This window comes from Nanorana parkeri, unplaced genomic scaffold (assembly GCF_000935625.1).
Source record: "Nanorana parkeri isolate BGI_ZX_2015 unplaced genomic scaffold, ASM93562v1 scaffold240, whole genome shotgun sequence".
Taxonomy (NCBI): domain Eukaryota; kingdom Metazoa; phylum Chordata; class Amphibia; order Anura; family Dicroglossidae; genus Nanorana; species Nanorana parkeri.
The window spans coordinates 1,545,917-1,566,859 of record NW_017306508.1 but is presented as its reverse complement, the minus strand read 5'-3'; the positions used below and the strand labels follow the sequence as shown (position 1 = coordinate 1,566,859).

Sequence of the window (20,943 nt, the reverse complement as noted above, 5' to 3'; positions counted from 1 at the left end):
TGCTCTGGATCTGCTCCGCGCTTGGTGTGAACAAGCCCTAATGGCATTGCTTGGACTTCAGTGCAGTAGGGGTACGGTGTTATCAGCTGACAGGAAGTTAGGAGCTCACTGGATTTCTGGCAGATCAGCGGGTATTATTCCGCACTGCTGCATTTTTAAGGGATAAGACATGAAGGAATGTGAATATAATGCGGAGATGTTTTGGATTTGTTTTGCATTTTGTCCAGAAATATACATTAAAGGAGAACTATGAGGTGAGTGATTTTCACTCAGCCTCATAATCTGAGCCGACCTGTGACAATGAGACTGTCACAGGTCGGCTCAGTAGATCGGGAAGTGAGCGAACACATACCGGCGCTCGCTCACTTCTCGATCCTGTCACCTCAGAGAGCTGTGACATGGGAGTGACTGGATTCCCCGCTCCGATCCTCCAGCACTGACTGGCGGAACGGACGGGGGAGGGGGCGGGTACATCTGGCTCTGCCTCTAGATAGGCAGAGCCAGCTGTCACTCACGCAGCTGGGCGGATCCAGACAATAATTGTCGGGATCTGTTCCAGCTGCGGCGTCTCAGTATACCGCGAGCTGTAGCTCGCGGTATACTGAGCTTTGGGTAACGGGAGGATGCTAGTTTGTGTCTTCCTGTTACCCTTCGGAGAACTTTGGGGAAAAGCCCTAACCCCATAGTTCTCCTTTAAGCCCGAAACAGACTCGCCCTCTAAGTGGTGCCATTCATATTAGTATGGCTTCTGGTCTGCTGCCATCTAGTGGTGGCTTGGTGACTTGTAAATGACTGCAGTCTTCAGTCTTACACAGTTGTAGCGGCTCCTCTCCTGCTGGACTGGAATGGCTTCCTCTGATTTCACTGCACACGGCGAGCTTCTCATAATGTGCATTAGAAGCTGCAACAAGTCAGATAGAGGCTGCTTCATTTCCTGGGTGATGGGCACCGCATCATCTAACTCTTTCCTCCCCAGGCCATCCCTTTGCAGATCTTTCCATCATGAAGGCTCCGCGTCACATGACGGCATTACCTGGGGTGGTCTGCATGCAAATTCAGCCTGCCTAGGAACGCCCACTCCTCCAGACTGACCGCCACCCATCAATAAAGAGGAGGGGGGGGGGGAAGGCAAACTATAACCCGATCATATGTCAGTGGCATATATCTGCCTATATCAGATTAATGTCCATCACTCTGGTATACAGTGTTGCTATGAAGGCGGTAAAGCAAGGCTGCCGGACCGGTCTTACCAGAGGCTCCTCAATAATCTTATTTAATGATGACCGTTCTCCAATTCTGGATTTAGTGTACAGGAAAGTAAATATGGATAAGATGGCTGTAATCCGTGGCCTGTGTGCACGGCTCGGGTACTCACCTTCCTGATTTATTGACTTGCAATGTGCCTCTTCCCTTTGATAGGCAGCTGACACTCTAGAAGTATCATTTCCCTTGCACAGTCCCCTCCCTCCTTGTATGTCATAACAACCCTCCTTTCTACTGGGAGTGTCTAATCACTGCCTGTGCTGGCCCAGCTCCTCCACCCCTTACCTCCCTACATGCCCGTTTATGTAGCAGCTGGGAAAGGAGAATACAATAGAATGTCACTGGAGTGTCAGCTCAATCTTTTGTGACCGCTGACATCACAAGATGGCGACGCTGGGCAGCAGTCTCGGGTGTATTGGACGTCTACACCAGGGAGGCTAGCACAGGCAAACATGCAGCACCACATACATAGGCCAGCACTTTCTTTGCAATTGAATTTGCAGCAGGATCTTGTAAAGGTCCATACACAGCCAGAGAAGTTGTGCTAACCCTTTACGGAATTCCCCACACTGTGTCCAATTAGATGGAGGTTCTCCCAAGATGGTGGCCAGAGTCCACAGGAAAGGACACACTAGCCCTAGGCTGGGCTGATTGGGAATGTTTATAGCGTTGGACTCACCACACACATTACAATCTGATTGTACAAGCTTCTTTACAACCACTAACTAGTGCAGGGGTCTGCCTGCTTGGATACACATTTATCTGATAGTTCAGATGGGTCCTCATATTACATTAGGGTTGCCACCTGTCCAGGATTCACCCGGACAGTCCGGGTTTTGAATGCTGTGTCCGGGTTTCATGGCAGCAGAAACCCGGACACATGATGTCAGGCAGACCGGGGCAACCAAAATTAAGATAGGGGCTACTGCTCCCTTCTAAAAATAGTCTCAACTGTGATATTTACATATGAATGGGCGGACCTATTTACATATGAATAAACCACAATTAATTCTCCCAAAAAAATGTCTGCGTGTCGCTGGTGTGTTCGGTTTTCGCTTGAAGAAAAGGTGGCAACCATATATTACATAGTTGTGGTAGATGTAAAGTTGATTGTGCAGAGATTGTATGAGCAGATTGTAACGTGTATGCTGAGTCTTAGCATAACAGCGTGTTGTATTGGGAGTGGTGGTGCACCTTTTTCTGTGGTTGTCATGTCACCATCGTGATGATTCCCTCTGCAGAGCTGTATTGGATGTTGTGGGATCTTTATTTTGATTGTTTTCACTGTCAGCAAACTAAATCACTGACCGCTCATGTGACAGAGAGCAGAGGGCGGTCACCCCGCCAACCAATCTCTCATGTCACAGACACATCCTGAGTGCCACTACTGTGCACCAATCCAGGGAGAGTGTCCACACACAGGACTCTGACCCTCTCTCTGCTCCCGGCATACTCAGCGGCCCGCGTCACGTGTTGGACAGCCGCTGGACGCCTGTCACCATGCGTCCGACTTCCGGGTGGCGCTTGCTAGTGACGTCATCGCATCCGGGTGGCGCTGGGTCACACAGTGGTGACGTGTTGTTATGACAGGAGTGCAAGTGCAGAGCGGCTGAGAGAGCCCAGAGGAGAAAGCTGCCGGTGAGGGTGTGTGACAGTCACTGTGTGCGTGTCAGTCTGTGTCACAATGTCTGCGTGTCATCTTGTCTCTGCTTTACTCTGTCATTGTGTGTGTGTATATATGTATATGTATATGTATGTATATAAATCAGAGCTCATAGTCGTGACTGTGCATGTATGTAATTTATCATGTATGGAAGTGGCTGTCTCTGTATTATAGAGGACAGACAGACACCAGGGAATGGTATATAGAGGAGGCTGTGTCTGTATTATAGAGGAGGATGGACAGACAGAAACCAGGGAATGGTATATAGAGGAGGCTGTGTCTGTATTATAGAGGAGGATAGACAGACAGACACCAGGCCATGGTACATAGAGGAGGCTGTCTCTGTATTATAGAGGAGGATGGACAGACAGAAACCAGGCCATGGTACATAGAAGAGGCTGTGTCTGTATTAATAGAGGAGGATGAACAGATGGACGGACACCAGGGATGATGCATAGAGAAGGATGGACAGACACCAGGCCATGGTACATAGAGGAGGATGGACAGACAGACAGACACCAGGGAATGGTATATAGAGGAGGCTGTGTCTGTATTATAGAGGAGGATAGACACCAGGGGATGATACATGGAGGAGGATGGACAGACAGACACCAGGGGATGGTATATAGAGGAGGATGGACAGACAGACACCAGGGGAATTCAGGGAATTGGTAGCAGTGTTATGCAGGAAATGGAGGGCTGTGCGTTATGCAGGAAAGGAAGGGCTGTGCGTTATGCAGGGATGTAGCAATGAGAAAGTTCTTCAGTGGGAACACAGACAACTTTTTCCACATTTTTAGTGCAGTAGGGTAGAGTTTGAATTGTTGTTTGTTTTTTTGTTGTTGCTGAACGTATTCTTTCTCCTACTGCTTTCTCTCTCCTGCTGCGCCAGGGCCAATGTATTTAGAGCGAAGGTCAGTGGTGCACTTTTCCATTTTTTAGTTAATTCGATTTTTGTGCTTTGAAAAGTGTGGGATGTCATTTTTTCTGAGGAAGCCCCATTAGGTTGCACAAGGTTGAAGTTGTGCTTTGCTCTGAGTGCCAGCATGCACCATAGATTTGTCCATAGTGAGTTGTTTGCAGTTGTGTTGTACGCAGCAGAAGGAAAGCAAATATTTGACAAAGAAGATAATGGGAAATACGTGGCACGGTCCCCAAACTGTGAGAAAGTGCTTACTAATGTCGATGTGGCTCGTAGAAATATACAGCAAGTAAAGTTGGGGCTGAGTGCATTTGATGCAGGAAAAAAGGGTAACTCCAGAAAAAGATTTCCCTCCCTGAATAAAAGGTTCAGAGTCAGGTTTTTACTATTGTCTGTTGGAAAGATAAAGTCACCTTGCCCATTCAGTGTCACCATTGCCATTCTGTGTAATGCTGCCCACTGACACCTCTCCAGTGTCCCCACCACTTTTTCCTGGTATTTCCAGGTATGGGAGGAATGTGTGATCTCTTCCCGTGATGTTGTAATTGGGCATAGTGTACAATTGCTGGGCCCGACCTCTGTCACCTCAAAGTGGGAGACATCAATGATTCCTCTGGGCCCCCAGCTCTTGTGGAACTATAAGTCCCATGAGGCATTTTTGGATTTGTAGGTAAAGCACAACTGGATGACAAGAGTTGCCCACTCCTGTTCTAGGCTCTTCCACCAGGTCATTTGTTGACTGAGAGGGAGGAAGGAACAGAGGGAAATTGCTGGAGAGGCGAGTATAAAGATGTGAGTGAGGGGCAGCTTTACACAGACACTAGTACTCACTTGTAATGTGCAAAAAGGATAGCACTTTTATTATGTCACATGCATCAAGAAGCCAACGTTTCGGGGCCGCGCAGGGTCCCTTCATCAGAGCGACATCGTGACATATCAATAAAAACGTTGGCTTCTTGACGCACGTGGCATATCAATAAAAGTGCTATCCTTTTTGCACATTACAAGTGAGTGCTGGCCCCATGGTGACTGGGGATCCAATTATTGCTGGGGTAAGGATTAAAAAGCAGCAGGCTGGGTGGGGGAAGTACAGCTCCTTACAGTAAATGAAGCAGAAGCAGGGAGATGTATGCATTGCAAGTTCTCAGGTGCAGCTTTCTCTCTGCCAAGGAGAACAGTGAGCAGCACAGTCGTAACATCACCAAATCTCACTCGACTTATGATGAGACTAGTAGCCAAAGGCAGCAGTGCCTTTTGGTGATCCCTTTCTGCACATATACAGCTAGAAGGTTACATAGCTGAAGTGCCTTGGCACAAGGATTACACCAATTCATTGATTTTTCAGGGTTCTGCTTAGGGACAATTGTTCTAGATCTGGGTAGGCAAACCCCAGCCCTCCAGCTGTTGTGGAACTAGAAATCCTATGAGGCATAGCAGGGTTCCCACAGCTGCAGGCATGACTCCCAGAGACAGACACATGTTGGGATTTGTACTTTCACCACAACTGGAGGGCTGGAGTTTGCCTGCCCCTATTTTAGATGTTTCCTATAAGATGGGGAATCTTCACTGCTTTCCTTGTGGTCCACTTTAAGCTGGAATGGAGCAATCTCTTACAAATAAGTCTTTGAATTAAACGCATATTTTTATGTACAATGCAGAAAGTGCCTCATGTTCAGCCTGTGCCAGTTTTATAAATCTCCTCCATGTGTCTTGTGTGTGTGCAGCGTCAGTATGTGTACCTTCATGTCATGTAGAGGAGTAGTGTGCTCCGCTTCTGTTTAAATATCTTGTTGGTCTTTGGCTGACCATCACTTATCCAGGTGGAAATGGATGAAATGGAACAAGAGGATCCCATATCTTCCTCCTCCTCATTTGGGGTGGGAGCAGACCCAGCCGTTCTGGGGACCCTCCCCACCTTATACAGTCTCCTGATCTCCAGACTCCTCCAGGTTGGTATATACTGATATGTATTCTACTGTTGTTGGTATACAAGAAGTGCCATTGTCTGGGCTTATGGGAAATTCTCCTTGCTGCTGTTCCAGCTAATGAGTTTAATTGCTGTGTTTTCTTTTCTGCTTTTAGCCTAATCAGCTGATATGAGCTGGTTCTTGGAGGTAAATCTGGGTCACTCGGGTGTGTAGTATTCATTTCTATGGTCAGCTTTACAGAGAAACAGGTCATTGCTGAAAAGTAACTTCTTACTAAGGGGATGTTCTAGAGCTGCAGCTAACGATTATTTTCAAAATCGATTAGTTAGCCGATTATTAAGTTCGATTAATCGGTTGATCGGATAAACAATAAAAAAAATGGCTCCAGTGATGGACTACTAGTTTGTATTGAGATTGTAGTCCATCACAGGAGCAAGCTTGGAGCGGTGGAAAAAAATAGTGTGGTGTGCAATATAGTGAAAAGGAAAGTGTAAAATTATACAGCAATGAATGCAGAATGGCACCGGCTATAGAGGACTACAAATCCCAGCAATAGTACATTATACAGCGCAATGCAGAATATCACCAGCTATAGAGGACTACAACAAATCCCAGCAATAGTACATTATAGCTGGTGGTATTCTGCATTGCGCTGTATAATGTATTATTGCTGGGATTTGTAGTCCTCTATACAGCGCAGTGCAGAATATCACCAGCTATATAGGAATACAACAAATCCCAGCAATACATTATACATACAGTGTATAATGTATTGCTGGGATTTGTATTCCTATGTAATTCCTATTCCTATATAAAGCACAATGTACCATCAGCTATAGAGGAATACAAATCCCAGCAATACATTATACATACAGTGTATAATGTATTGCTGGGATTTGTATTCCTATGTAATTCCTATTCCTATATAAAGCACAATGTACCATCAGCTATAGAGGAATACAAATCCCAGCAATACATTATGAACAGGGCCAACTAACCAGAAGCCGATTAATCGATTATTGAAAAAGTTGACAACTTTTTCAATAATCGATTATAATCGATTATGTCGATTAGTTGTTGCAGCCCTAGGATGTTCCAGGAAAGATCTAAATCTCCTTTTAATTGGGAGGATTTACTAGGAGCTGGACGATACTACGCCTCTGTATATGATGCTGCCATTATTGAATAGGCTGACCTACGCTGGTTCCCTGTTACCTTGATCACCTTTTAGTAAGGCGAATGTGGGAGACGTCCCACGTTGTCTCAAGACTTAATTTACGGCACCGCATGCCACCTTATGCTTATGTGGTTCTTATTATTGCCATCAGCTTCATTGATAGGAAAACATGTTGTAAAGAGGAGTTCTGTCAGCTGTTTCCATGGGGCTTCTCTCACCTCTTTTAATGCTGGCCGTACACTAGTAGATTTGTTTTCTGGCTGAACAAAAAAAAATGTAAATGGCCTCCTCTATCCATGCTGAACAGTGTGAAAGGAGGAATCTCCCACTGTGACTATTGTATTCTGACAGCCAGTGCCTGCCACTATCACCATACACGAACAGTGACTGCAGCTAATTGGCTGCAGTCACTGGATGAGAACTTTCTGCCCAGCTCCTATGGATTTCAAAAAGAAGGTCGGGCAAGAGGCTGCCAACAGGGCCACCCAGTGAGTAAATTTTGGCTGGTTCATCAAGTGTATGGCCAGCTTATAGCAGACCTCTACCCCCATTCACTAAAAATCACTTCAGCATGAAGCTCTGCATGCTGATATAAAATCATATTACATTCATTAAACACATTTTTCTTGCAATTATTGTTTTTCCACTTCCTGGCTTTCTTGGGCATTAGTGATGTAATTGTGCCCAAGCGTTGCATCCTGGGAAAGTTACATCAGCAGAGCATTGCTGGGAAATCTCATCTGTAATCTCACCAGATGTCAGGGAAAGGCATTTTCCTCCCCCGAGATGATGTGCATGGTCACATGTCCTAGAGTTCCAGGAAGTAAAGTGAGATATATATATTTATCTGCCCTTAGTAAACATGGCCACCGAGAGAAGAATGCGGAGAAAAATAAGGTATATAAAGAATAGAAAGCCGGCAATTATCTAGAAGTATGTGTTTGTAGATTGTCATTACTAAACATTTCTAAAGGTGTATTTGTTGTCAGTTTAAAGATAAGGGTAAAGGTCCGCTTTAAGAAACAACTTCGCTGGGAGCAAGAGAACCCGTATCCAAGTGGAGAAATTATTTAGAGGGGGAACGGTCACATTGTGGATACATTTGAGTCATTCTTGTATAAGTGATCTGAAAGCATTTTTTGAATGCCGTTCATATTTATACACACTGACTCTTCAGGTTTTGGTGATTATATTTCATATACAGGTCTATAGAGCAAATCCTTCTAGTGTCAAGTGATGCAGTCAGCCATCCTGCCAAATGACTATTGAGATCAGAGAGATTGTTCTCAGAAAATCTGACCCTACATGTGACAATCTTATTGTACAATCATCTTTAAATCTTCCAACAACTTTGGAGCGCAATGGCCAGCCTGAGTGGGTGTCCTTTGCATGGATAGCATTAGACGGCCCTGGTATTAGATTATTATTAGTTATTTCAAACTATTACTAGAAAAAAAAACTATCAACTAGATTATCTCAAACAATTCATCCCCACACAGCTACCTCCTCGTGTATCACTGGCCCCTCCCTCTTAGATTGTAAGCCCTCAGGGGCAGGGCCCTCCTTACCATCTTGTCTTGAATTGTATTGTGATTGTAATGTCTTCCTTATATTGTAAAGCGCTGAGCAAACTGTTGGCGCCATATAAATCCTGTATAATAATAATTCGTTTTTGTGGTAGATCTAAAGAAGTCTGTACAGCAACTATGCAACTAGATTGTAACACGTATGGCAAACTTAAAATGTATGTAAGCCCGAACAATGAACTTGTTTTATGCGCTACCTTTTGGTCTGGTAAATGGGAAAGCGTTTTGTTATATCTGTTTTATAGGTTCAAAAAATATCTGTTGATACTGCCAGAAATCTTGAACGCTGATATCTTTCTGTTCTGTCTGCCTGTGTTAATTGTAATCGGGGGTAAAGTTCTGTAGTCCTATCTTGTTTTTGTGGTCCTGACACAAGAGGACACGTGAGTGTTGTCACCCGAGGACAGGAAGTGCGATACTGGCAGAATCACCTTTGGAAAATAAACAAACAAAAAGCCTCAAAAACAAATGCAGCCACAACATCTAAGGACTGGTGAGCTGCAATATATGTGAACACGGGAACAGCAATCCTTAGATGTGGTGTCTGCATTAGTTGGTATTTTTTAGGCTTTTTGGTCCTTTGTTTTCACCTGGCGATCCCACCTCACTCCATCTCCATCACATAAGGAGGAGGTGTTGGGCAGCGCTAATAACACGGCAGAGAGCATGGGATTTACCAGCTCACTGCATTGCTGGCAGGATCAATTAATGTTTTTGCACTTATAAAAGAGATATAACAAAACGCTTGCAATGGTATAGTTGAGAGACCAAAATGGAGCAAATAAGCGCAATTGTACATACATTGAGAGAAATTCTACATATATTATTGATTGTTATTCGCCATAGTGCTTGCAGCTATCACTAGGTTGTATTGGTGTGAGATATCGCTGAGATCAAATAAGAGAAAATTCCTTAGCTATACAAGAAATACAGTGTGTGGATGTAACAAACAAATATGTCTGCCCCCATGTACATATATAATTACAAACTCTGCATAGAAACTGGCCCCTGTAAACATTAGCACTTGTTGGCAACATTATTATAGCTAATCACATTCACTTAAAAACAAAACAAAAAAAGTGTATATATATGTATGTATTTGTACACACACATTATTTATATACATATATACATATATATATATATATATATACATACACACACACATACTTTTTTAAAGTTATTTTCCTTTCTTTCCTTCTTAGTACATTTCTTTTTAAGCAAAGACAAGAAAAGTGTAAATGAAAAAAAAGAAATACATTGTCTACTCATAAAGTTTACTAAACCATGCACGCAGAGTTAGGGTCGTGTTGCTCCGTTTTGTATCTGATTGGTGAAATGGAATTGCAGCACATATGCCGAAACTTTATTGCAAATTTTTTCCGATTTGTGTTCTTTGAACTTTCTTCTAAACTAACGGTTTGCTTTTACAGCTTATGTCGGCGCTACCTGAAGACCTGCGGCCTGGTCCTGATTTCTATGGCGTGCAATGGGAGGCCATCATTATCACGGTCTTTGTGGGGCTAATCTCAGTCCTGATTTTTTTCTGGAGGACCTGTCTCTCGGTGAGTTCTCTGACTTTTCCTGGTTTAATATCTAGGTTTGGACTTTAAAACATCAGATTACACAAACTGAATAAACGCAGGAAGCGCTGGGTTTCTTATTACAAACATTGTGGTTTCATATTAAAAAGTGTAAGAGTTTGTGTAGAATTCCCATTGGCTTCTATAGAGAAGTGTTTGACTTTCTTTGGCTGCAGCGTGTCCCGTTGCAGTCCTGCAGGTAATGTAGCTCAGGCGCAGCTTGTTCTTGTCATACCGAGTTTTGCATTTGGTTGCATGCGTTTGAGCAGCACTGTGTTCGAATGAGAAAGGCTTCTTTGACAAGAACAGTGACTGCAGCCTGTTAAGTACAGTGACTGCAGCCTGTTAAGTACAGTCACCCGTCAGCCGAGAATTTTTAGACCGGCTCGTTTTACAGAGTTGATTAAAAAATCAACTTTTGTCGAACGGAGTGGCACTGACAGGGTCACACATTGCTTAAATTTCATCCGAGTTCTGCTGACAAGTATCCATAGAAGAGGACAATTGTGGTCTGTGGCTTACATCTCTATGCTGCATATGGTGGTAAGCAGGTATGACCAGGATATGCATATTTTCCCATGGTGACAACTTCTAGACACTGGAGAAAACATGCTGCAATCCACCACATACAGGAACTGTCCTCTCCTGTTAACTCTGCTCGGTCCTGGTTTTCATGCCAGGTGCTGTGTACCATCCACAATGGACATCGCACATTTTGGAAACATTGAAGGTGAACCTGTTGCCTTCATTGTGTCCAATTTTCAGTGTGCGACATCACATGAGGTTATATACTGAACAATGCTTTCCAACCTACAAAATGGCTGTACACAGCCCGCAATAGTGTAAAATATAATTACAGTAGCACGTTTTTCTGCCTCTATCATATATAAAATACACACACACACAGCAATGCATCTGTATTTTATTGAATGTGTGATGTCCTCTCATTTGAAGTCTACTTTCTCTATTTTGCTCCCAGTCCAGAGGTCAAGGCTCGCAGCCAGTGTACCACCCCACAGGCACAGAGTATTAGCAGAGAAGCTTTTCTTAGCAATCTGTTAATCTTATTTGCAGTGTTCCCTTTCAGTGGCTGGCCTGTGCACAAACCATGACCTTTGTATACAGTCCTCGTAGAAATGTGATGACTGTACATCGTCCCACTGTGACACGTGTTGTTCTGCTGTCTTGTAACACAAGTTCTCTTCTCTCCTCTTGTAGGTGAAGAGCAGAGTCTATCAAGGTAAAGTTTAACATCTATAAGTAAATACTTATTTATTTTTTTAAATTATGGGAACTTATTTGTTTTTTCACTGATCTAGAAAATAAATTTTGCTACTTCAGCTGTAGAAAAGTAGGAAGGCTCCGCTGAAGGAGCGTGGACTGGAGCCTAAAGGAGAGCGGACTTCTGGGTAAATAGCATTAGTACAGAGCAGGCCTGGAATTGAGAGCACATTCAATTGCAGACCTACTTTGTAAAAACCCAGAAGACATTTCTTCTATTGGAGATGCCTATTTAGATGATTATTTCTGGAGCCATTACCTGACATCTTTCTAACTATACTCAGTACTCCAGTTCAGACAAGAGCCGGAGATATTTCCTGTGTACAGTGTAAATCATAAATAGAAACCAGTAGGAAGGAAACCCATATGGTAACTCTGAGCATATAGCAATTTCACAAACAAAAGCCACAGTCAGCCACAAAATGATTCAAGTCAAATTAGCTGGTGCTCCTCTCTGTATATCTGTATATGTAGCAACTTAGTAGGATGATATTGCATTGTCAGCTGCATTCTAGAATTTTCTCATTCCTACGTTATGACCGTTTAAAATACGCAGATACCCAAAATCTCAACGGGTCACCCTTATCTTTCAGTATTTACCGTCATTGTAGGTGGTCAGATCTTTGCAGATTGAGCTTCTTCTCCCTGCCGAAGAAAGAGAAATTTCAAGCAGCATCACTCAATCATTAGGAGGCGAGTTCAGAAAATGGTCTCACAGAGTAGCTGAAGGAGGGGTGGAAGGAGTCTGTCTGGAGCACAGCTTTTAAAGAAGAACTCCATGGGAAAATTGTATTAACCCTTGCAGTGGGGGTATTCCTGCCCTGCAAGGGTTAACTGCTCATTTTTGTCTAGGTGCTGAAAGAAAATTATACTCGCCCAAACTGCTGAGCCAACTCCCTGCTTCACCAGTCACTGAAATGGGTCTCCTCCTCCATGGGAAAAATGAAAAAAAATCTTGCTGCACTCGTATATAATCCCATATAATAAAAGTAGGTGCTCGTAGTGACTGCGGATGGCACCGCGGACAGCCGACTTGATAAAGACGTCACCAGCACACCAAGGTTGTTTGTCAATGGAAAGAAACGCCCATTTATTTACGCATATTGTCACTTAATACAAGCGCTTTTAGGACCACGTAGGTTCCCCTTAATCAAGTCCTCCTCCACTGCACACATGGAATGTTCCTCAGCGTTCTCACATCTATACACTTGCATACAGTATGATGACACAACGATTCTTAGATCACTGCAGAGGCTCTAGGGGACCGGTCTCGGGGCCGCTTCATGCCACAAAGTCTGCGTTGCAGTGCGTTCGGCACTCTTTTTCCAAATTGCACTGGACCGGAACACAGTCGCTAATGGGCGATCGCACTGCAGGCGGGGCATGGCTGCGGTGCCATTGACTTCAATGCACCGCCCCGCCCCTGAACGCAGGGAGCTGGCCAGCGTGTGTTCCAGAGGCCGAACGCACTGGAACGCGGACTTTGTGGTGTGATCCAGCCCTAAAAGCAAGGCGGCTCCACTGATTGGGTGAGTATAACTTTTTTTTAGACAAAAATTAGCAGCTAACCCTTGCAGTGCGGGGGTAGCCACAAATGATTTATTTACTGCTCCCATTTTGAAATCCAGTCACAAACTGCGGCACGGGGCCCCTGCATGTATTTAGTTAAACCCTGTCCATCCTGTGTTTCAGACAGGCATTTCTAGAAAGCTGAATTCACATCAAGAAGATCTCTGTTGTCTTCCATGTACTCATTTTTGGTCTGTAGGAATGTTGCTCTCTACCCTGTACAGTGCAGACTGCAGACATATGATGTAAACAGAGCAATATTTACTCTGATCTGACCCTATAGTAGCAGCTCAACACACAGGGAAAGTAAAGTCAGTGCTAAGAGGTTATTTTTGCAAATCTTCCTGTTTCTAAACAAAAGCAGTCTGCCAGTTTGGTTGAAGGTTATTCTATTGTGCCTAATGACCGGTTCCAAGCCTTGTACATTTGCATTTGTTAAAAAAATGGATGGTGAGAAAAGCATTTACTGCATAGTACAATGTGATGGGCGCTCTCTAGCATTGCGCTGTTAGTGTGCCAATAACTCTTTTCTCATTACTGGATGTGTTAAACCACAACAACTGCCATCTGTACTGTTATCAGATGTGCGCTCAACTGTGTCTCACTTTGTTTAGTTCTTATAGGTGTAAAACATCCCAACCAAACGAGAGCAATACACACATACAATATTTCAAGTATTTGTTTGAGATGTCTGTTGCTGCTCCTTGAATCTTATGTCCTAGGGAACTATAAGGCCAGTTAATATTGGTCAAATGTCAAATTGTTATGGCATGAAGTGGTTGTCCATTCTGCGAAAATAGCGGACCCCTATGTGTAGCTCCCACTGGTGTCCTTCCAGAGGGTTCTCTGATGTATGGCAGTGTTGCTCATCAACAGTCCCCCCGACTTAGGCTGGGTTCACACCTAGGCGTTTTTTCGCGCTTTCGTACTCGCGGAAAAACGCTCAAACAGGGAAATGCCATTATTTTCAATGTGCATGGTTCCCATCTGGGCGGTTTTCCGCAAGTACGAACGTGCGGGAAACCGCCCTACGCCCAAAGAAGTACATGTACTTCTTTGGGGCGTTTTGGTGGTGGTTAAATTGGGATACAGCCAAGTATCCCTCGGAAACGCGCGTTTTTTGCGCGGTAAAACGCGCGTTTTTTGCGCTGTAAAACGCGCATTTTTTGCGCGGTAAAAAAACGCGCGAAAAACATGCATATTCAATCCGCCTAGGTGTGAACCCAGCCTTATTGTACCAGAAACTGCTGACACTCTACCAACTGATTATCTCCGGTCTCCAACCACAGATCAAGGAATTTTTATTAATTAATATTTTTTGTATGTTTTATATGATCAAATGGGTTTAGTACAACTTTATTCATTTATCATCAAGCTGCTTTTTACTTTTTTAAAAAAACTTTAAATAATACTGGTGAGGGTTCCTACCTACCTTCTTGAAGGTCCTCATTACTAACTACCTTCTTAAAGGTCCTTATTACACTGGCAATGTTATAGTTTGCCCCAACACCTGTCACTTTTGCTGGACAGCTTGGTCTGCAGGTAAATGTAGAAAAAGTAATACTAAAAGCATGTTAAATGGCTTTTTGTTTTTAAATATGTGGTCATTTTCTTGTAGTCAATGAAAAGCAGCTTGCAGAGAAGATAGCTGCTTTGGTGAAAGAGAAGAGCGAGGCTTTGGAGAAGATATCCGAGTTGGAGAATAAGGTAATTATTTTTGCGGTGAGATCTGCGGAAGAATTGCTTCATAACCGAATCTGATGGCTTTGTCACCGTTCTCTGCAGATAAAGGAAGCTAAAGAGTGTGAGAGCACGACGCAGGAGAAGAACACTCAGATACAGGAAGAGGCTGCCTCCCTAAAGGTAACTGAAGGAACTTTTATTACTACTTCTCTGTAGACTTCCTGCATGGCTCAAGGAGACAAAAAAATAAAACAATGTGACAGCTGTGTGAATAGGGTGAGAAATGGCTGGAACCTCTGTTAAAGCTAGGACTAAAATGTAAAATAAATTGCCCCTGCAATGATGAGCTTAGACCACGGGTAGCCAAACTCCAGCCATCCAGCTGCTGAGGAACTACAAGTCCCATGAGGCATTGTAAAACTGACAGCTGCATCCATGACTCCTTGCAGCAAAAGCATGATGAGATTTGTAGTTTCTGCACAACTGGAGGGCTGCAGTTTAGCTACCACTGGCTTAGACACTTGCCTCTTCCATCAGCTTTACATGATACAGCAGTAGCGTATGGGTTGGAAGATGGTGCCATAGCTTGCTACGGGGGACCCAGTCATCCAACACTCCCACAGTTGTCAGATGCTGAAGAGTGATGAAGCTTGCAGCTCTTGAACAGAGGGAAGGTAGGAGACGACAGTGACCAAACAGGTAAGTTAAATAGATTTGTTTTGCCTACTTACAGGGTCTCTTTGAGGTAGTCATAGAAGAACAGACCTTTCACTGATAATAGTGTGAAAAGAGAGATTCGGTACAGTCTTTTCCCTGGACAAACGGATACCATTTGGGAATGTTGGGAATAGTCTTTCCCCAGGTGAAAGGGAGGCGATCCTTCCTGATCACTGGGATTTTCCAAGGTGTTAAAAACTTTCTTTGTGCAGCAACAGGCGTGTCCGGTGCTCAGGAATACATTATTGTTTGTAAATACTATATTAAGTGCAGTGGAATGTATACCCTAGATCAGTAGTTGCAAACCTTGGCACTCCAGCTGTTTTGGAACTACAAGTCCCATGAGGCATTGCAAGGCTCTGACAGCCACAGACATAACTCCCAGAGGCAGATGCATGTTGGGATTTGTAGTTTTGGCACAGCTGGAGTGCCAAGGTTCGCCACCACTGCCGTAGATCCTTAGTTCTCAACTGGTGGGTCGTGACCCAAATGTGCGTCGCTACCCTGTGTTTAGTGCGTCGCCGTGTGCCTTCCACTTTTCTAGGTGAGAGGCCAAGCAGCCATTCATATGCTGATCGGCGCCAAGTGTCAGCTTAAGGTGGGGTGGGGTGGGCTGGAGCTATGGCCGCGAGGGAGCTCCATCCATAAATTCATTGCTTACAGCTTCCTTGCATGTCCTGTAGAGGTGCCTGGACCGGAGTGACGTCACATTCTGGCTCCCGGCAGCTCTACAGGGCATGCAAGGGAGTTGTACAAGCAATGCACATATGGATGGAGCTCTGTCACATCACAGCAGCCCACACTGGACCCCAGGCCGAGGATCCACTACAGTTCTTGTAAGGTAGGGAGACTGGGTGGATCTTAAAAAAAGGAGTGGTGTGTGAAATTGTGTCTGTGGTTGTGTGTGTCTGTCAGTGTTCTTGAGAGCCCGTTCACACTAGTACAGTGTGATAATCGAACAGCCCTGTGCGATTAACGCACTGTACCATGCAATCGCACCGACTACGCATTCTGGTGTGGAAGGTGCGTTGCCATTCTTTTGAATGACACCCCAAATGTACCTCCCTCCCACAGTTCAATCGCCCGCAACGTGCGGTACCGCAATGCAGTGCGTTTCATTGCAGTGCGACTTGGGTCACGACTTAATGACCAAGGACAAATGTGGGTCCTGAGGTTACATCTGCCCTAGATGTAGTGATATGTCTCCCTGTACAGTGTTACACAAATTTCTGGACTCCGCAATGTTTGCAGGTAATAAATCATGTAGTCATCCTTGGTTTAATGTACTTTTTATTAATGTGGTTTGTCTCCCTCTTCTATAAGGTTACAGTTAAGGAGCTGAAAAATAGTAACAAACAATTTGATGGCAAAATGAGGAACTTGCTTCAGGAGCTGGACTCTCAGAAAAGTCAGAACAAGAGGAAACAGGAAATGGTAAGTCTTTGGTCCGATCACCCGTTCGTAAAGACCCATTGCTGTACATTTTGTTTCAGAAGGCGGCCTGGTCTCTGTCGCCAGCTGCTGTTTATTATGGATCTAATCCCTTCGCTGAACTGACAGTTGGTAAAGGACCACCGTGGTCAAAAGAAGACAAAAAATGATTTGCTTTTTGTGGCAGAGCTTCCAGTCCTGTTAAAGTCCCCACAGCGGTAGAGGGAGAGTGGTGGGAGGTATGCAAACTCCTGTCATGTTAAACCCTCCCATTCTCAACTCTCAGCACTTAGACATTTACACACGCCACAGGTAGCGGAACAAATTTAGAGCTGTTTTGTATTGAACCCTAACTCCACTTGACCCCCCTCCTTTTTTTTCCACTTTGGAGAAAATACATATATCTCTACTGCTCCTAAGGCAAGTGAATATTACATTTCTTTAGAGTGCCAGGCTAAGTCACTTAATTGGATTAATCAAAATCACCATACACATTTGTAACGTTTCTGACGATCACTACTTATAAGAAATATCACTACATTGTTTCAGTTCTTCTTTCAAATAGATTCAGGTACTAGATACTGAAGCTTGGCCCAGTGGGAGATTACTCCATCCACACAGTGTAGCGTAGATGGAGGAATCTGTTGCACTTTTTCCATCTGACCATAGAAAATCTGCAGATAATTGTAAGGTGTTTGGCCAGCTTTAGCCTCTATTTGTATTGCATTTGCCCTGATGCTACACATCTGATCAGCTATGACACAAGCTATTTGAGGACTTGAAAGATTAGTTAAGAGCTGAAATAAGGACACTGGCAACCTTGAGAGTTATTACTAGAGGAATGCCTTGAAAGTATCTGCTTTGGGAAACAGTGAAATTGGTGGGTCTCGTTCTGCTTTATTGTGTCATTTTTTATCAAACAGAGGAATTACATTTTGTGCACAGAATGCATTCTGTTGTTGTAAAACTAATCATCGGATATCTCCCTAGATCTATGAAGGACAGAAATCCATAGAGCAGCTCAAGCAGCAGTATGAAGAGCATTCAGCAGAACTCTCAGAGGTAACATAATGTTGTGCCTCCTGACTTCTGGACTATTCTTAAGGGACCGTAATATACAGGGGTACGGGTACTCCTAGAATGAGATCCTAATAGGTTGGACTTGATGGACTAATGTCTTTATTCAACCTCAAATACTATGTAACTATGTAACTATATCCAATCGCCCTGATTTAAGTTGCATTGGTTTATTGCTCATTCTCTTTTTGCAAAAAAGAACGGGGAAGGGAAGGTATATGCACAATATCTCTAATATAAATTAGATATAAATGGGGGTCCCCTAACTATTCAAAGTTATTTAGAAAAATAAGTTTTTGCAGTCACAAACGGAAAAGAGAGCCTGAACTGAACACCCGTGACGCGTTTCGCCCCTCCCACACACGGGGCTTCCTCATTCTCTTTTTGCTTAATACCTTGTTTGTTTCAGCTGCAAATTGCCTTAAATGAAGTAAAAATGAAGGAGCAGAAGGTGCGCTCTAATCTTCGCAGTGTGCAGGAGGAAAACACCTGTTTGAAGGAAAGGAAGGAGCAGGTACACCCCAGATTTATCTCCCCATTTTATCTGATAAATCTTTAGTCCTTGTCTGTCTAGAGCTGGATAATCCAAACTACTGACCTGTCTCCTTGTCCACTTCGCTGGAGTACAGCGAGACCTATGTGTTGTTATAAGGGCACATTGTGAATTGCAGTAGTGTACTGTAACCTTTACAAGTCGATCAGTAGCCAGATTGAAACCATGTAATTAAAGCCCAATTAAAGTCACACACTTTTTTTTGTTTTTATCTCTTTGTAGTTCTTGACCCCTGCATGTTATAATTTGAAACTGAGTTTTGATAGTAAAAGTTATTTTTAAGCATTTCCAATCAGTAAGAATGCTTTTTCCAGCTCTCTTCTTCCTGTGCTCTGTGCTGGCATTGCTGAGTAACAGTCATACCCCTCAGCACAAGTTTCCCCACTCAGACACTTGTGTTGTAGATGAAGAAAAGGGAAAGTGCCAGATCAGGTCTGTTACTGAGTGCCAATTACAAAATGATGAAGTTCAATGGTGCCTACATGTGCATCGATAATCGTCTTGCAATCAATCATTCGATGCAACTAAACTGACTGAAGAAAAATGCCAAACCCGGGATCCTCCTTTCGATCGCTTTAGAAAGTTCTCAAACAATCTGCATCGTGAAATGGCCATGATGGGATTTTGTCTTTCACGTCTGATCATTTGTATATCTGTATGTGTGGCAGAGAATTGATCATAATACAGATCGATCATAGTATCACTGTTAAATAATCACTTACAATTATTACTGATCAGTTGTATTTTGTAATTTTTAAATCAAGTTCACTTTTTTTGTAAAGATGAATAATACTGACATTTTCGAGTTAATTATAATCCTATACTCATTGTTATAGCTCCAAATTTTTCCTACATCTCCGTACAGAGGAAACTTGCCCACTTACTTTACTTCCCTTCCCCACAGGAGTTTACTGCCCAATATCCCTACTAGGGATGCACCGATACTGGTACTAGTGTCGGATCGGTATGGTGCCGATACCGAGTATTTTGGCGAGTACTCGTACCTGCCCAAATGCTCCGATACCTTCCCCGATAGTAAAACATGTAGCCGGCTTCCTAATTGGCCGGGAAGCCGGCTCAATGCTGATTTGCTGTGAAGCAGGCTTCCGGCCAATCGGCATCGATCTGTCCAAACATCAGGAAGCCGGGCGGCGGGTAATGATTGGCTGGGAAGCCGGTTTCCCAGCCAAACACCATGGAGCCAGCTTCCTAGGCAATAAAGAAGCTGGGCAGAGGGTCATTCTATTACCCGCCACCCGGCTTTCTGATTTCCCGGGAAGCCGGCTCCATGCTAGTGCACATACCGGTACTCCGTATCGGCGAGTACCAAAATATAAATATCGGTACTCGTTCTCGATGCTGAAAAACCGGTGCCGACATTAGGATCAAATTAGGGGCTAGAAAATGAAATCCGTCTTTTCAGCGAGTATGGTAGAAGGAGTTTCAGTCATTCAAGTTTTGAAGTTGTCTTTTATTCATCTTCCTTTGCATGTGACTTAAGCATTCAGCAGTCATGATGCATTAGAGGTACGACCTATTCCGCTCTAAGAAAACATTAGTGTCAGTCACCATGATGTAGTGGACAGAATATGGGCACAGAGTTATTCAGGTTGTCAGGTCCGTGATTGGGAGTTTCTCTCCAATGCCATGGAACAGTGTTAAATGGTTTCGGTATGAATTGTAATAACAGCAATTCAACGACTATCTGTTTAGCATAATTTTGAAGCAATAGATTTGAGACCGGATTTACCATGTTAAACGTTTTTTAGCTGCTGCAAGAAGCCGAAGGTTGGAGCGAGAGACAGCGAGAGCTCGAAGAGCAGATCCAGCTGCAGCAGAAAGCTCACAAGGATATGGAGGAAGCTCTGGCTTACAAAGAGAATGAAATCGAAGTAAGTCACAACCGTTTTTCATTGCTGACTAGACAATCCTGCATGGAAGGGCCTTGTTGGATCACAGAGTGCTTTTTCCATGCATTTATTTAAACACGGTTGTCGTTTATTTATGTATTCCAGATATTTATATAGTGCCATCAATTTACACAGCGCATTACATACTCATTTATTTACATCAGTCCCTGCCATCAAGGAGCTTACAATCTCATGTACACAAACTAGAGCCAATTAACCTACCAACATGCCTTTTGGAGTGTTGGTGGGGGGGAGGAAATAGTTACCCAGGGGAACCCACAAAAGCACAGGAAGAACATGCAAGATAGTTTCCTGGCCGAACCTAAACATGCTGCAAGGTAGAACTACTAACCACTGAGCCACTGTTCTCCATAAACTATAGCAAGTCCGGTTCATAAAAAATGGGGAAGTTGTCAGTACTTTACAGTTAATCTTAAGCTTTGCAATAGTGGTGACAAGATGGGGTAACAACCACTGTGCAGAGAGAGATCTCAGTGGTCTTCAGTTGCACAATGCTGGCAATGGGAGCTTCATGATGGGAAAGAAGTAAAACAAAATGTGCACATTCCTTTTTTTTTTTTTTTTTTGTTCCCAACGTGT

The 20,943-nt window shown here is 43.7% G+C and overlaps 1 protein-coding gene across 1 annotated transcript in view; it reads left to right on the top strand.

Moving 5' to 3' along the window:
- The window catches only part of MIA3 (MIA family member 3, ER export factor), an 88,371-nt gene that overhangs the window by 40,891 nt on the left and 26,537 nt on the right, over positions 1-20,943 (top strand). Inside the window, exons 7-16 of the mRNA XM_018556499.1 lie at positions 2,854-2,904; positions 5,672-5,797; positions 9,973-10,104; positions 11,341-11,362; positions 14,591-14,679; positions 14,758-14,835; positions 16,696-16,806; positions 17,794-17,865; positions 18,290-18,394; positions 20,203-20,325. Coding sequence (XP_018412001.1) covers positions 2,854-2,904; positions 5,672-5,797; positions 9,973-10,104; positions 11,341-11,362; positions 14,591-14,679; positions 14,758-14,835; positions 16,696-16,806; positions 17,794-17,865; positions 18,290-18,394; positions 20,203-20,325 — 909 coding nt within the window. The remainder of the gene's footprint in view (positions 1-2,853; positions 2,905-5,671; positions 5,798-9,972; positions 10,105-11,340; positions 11,363-14,590; positions 14,680-14,757; positions 14,836-16,695; positions 16,807-17,793; positions 17,866-18,289; positions 18,395-20,202; positions 20,326-20,943) is intronic.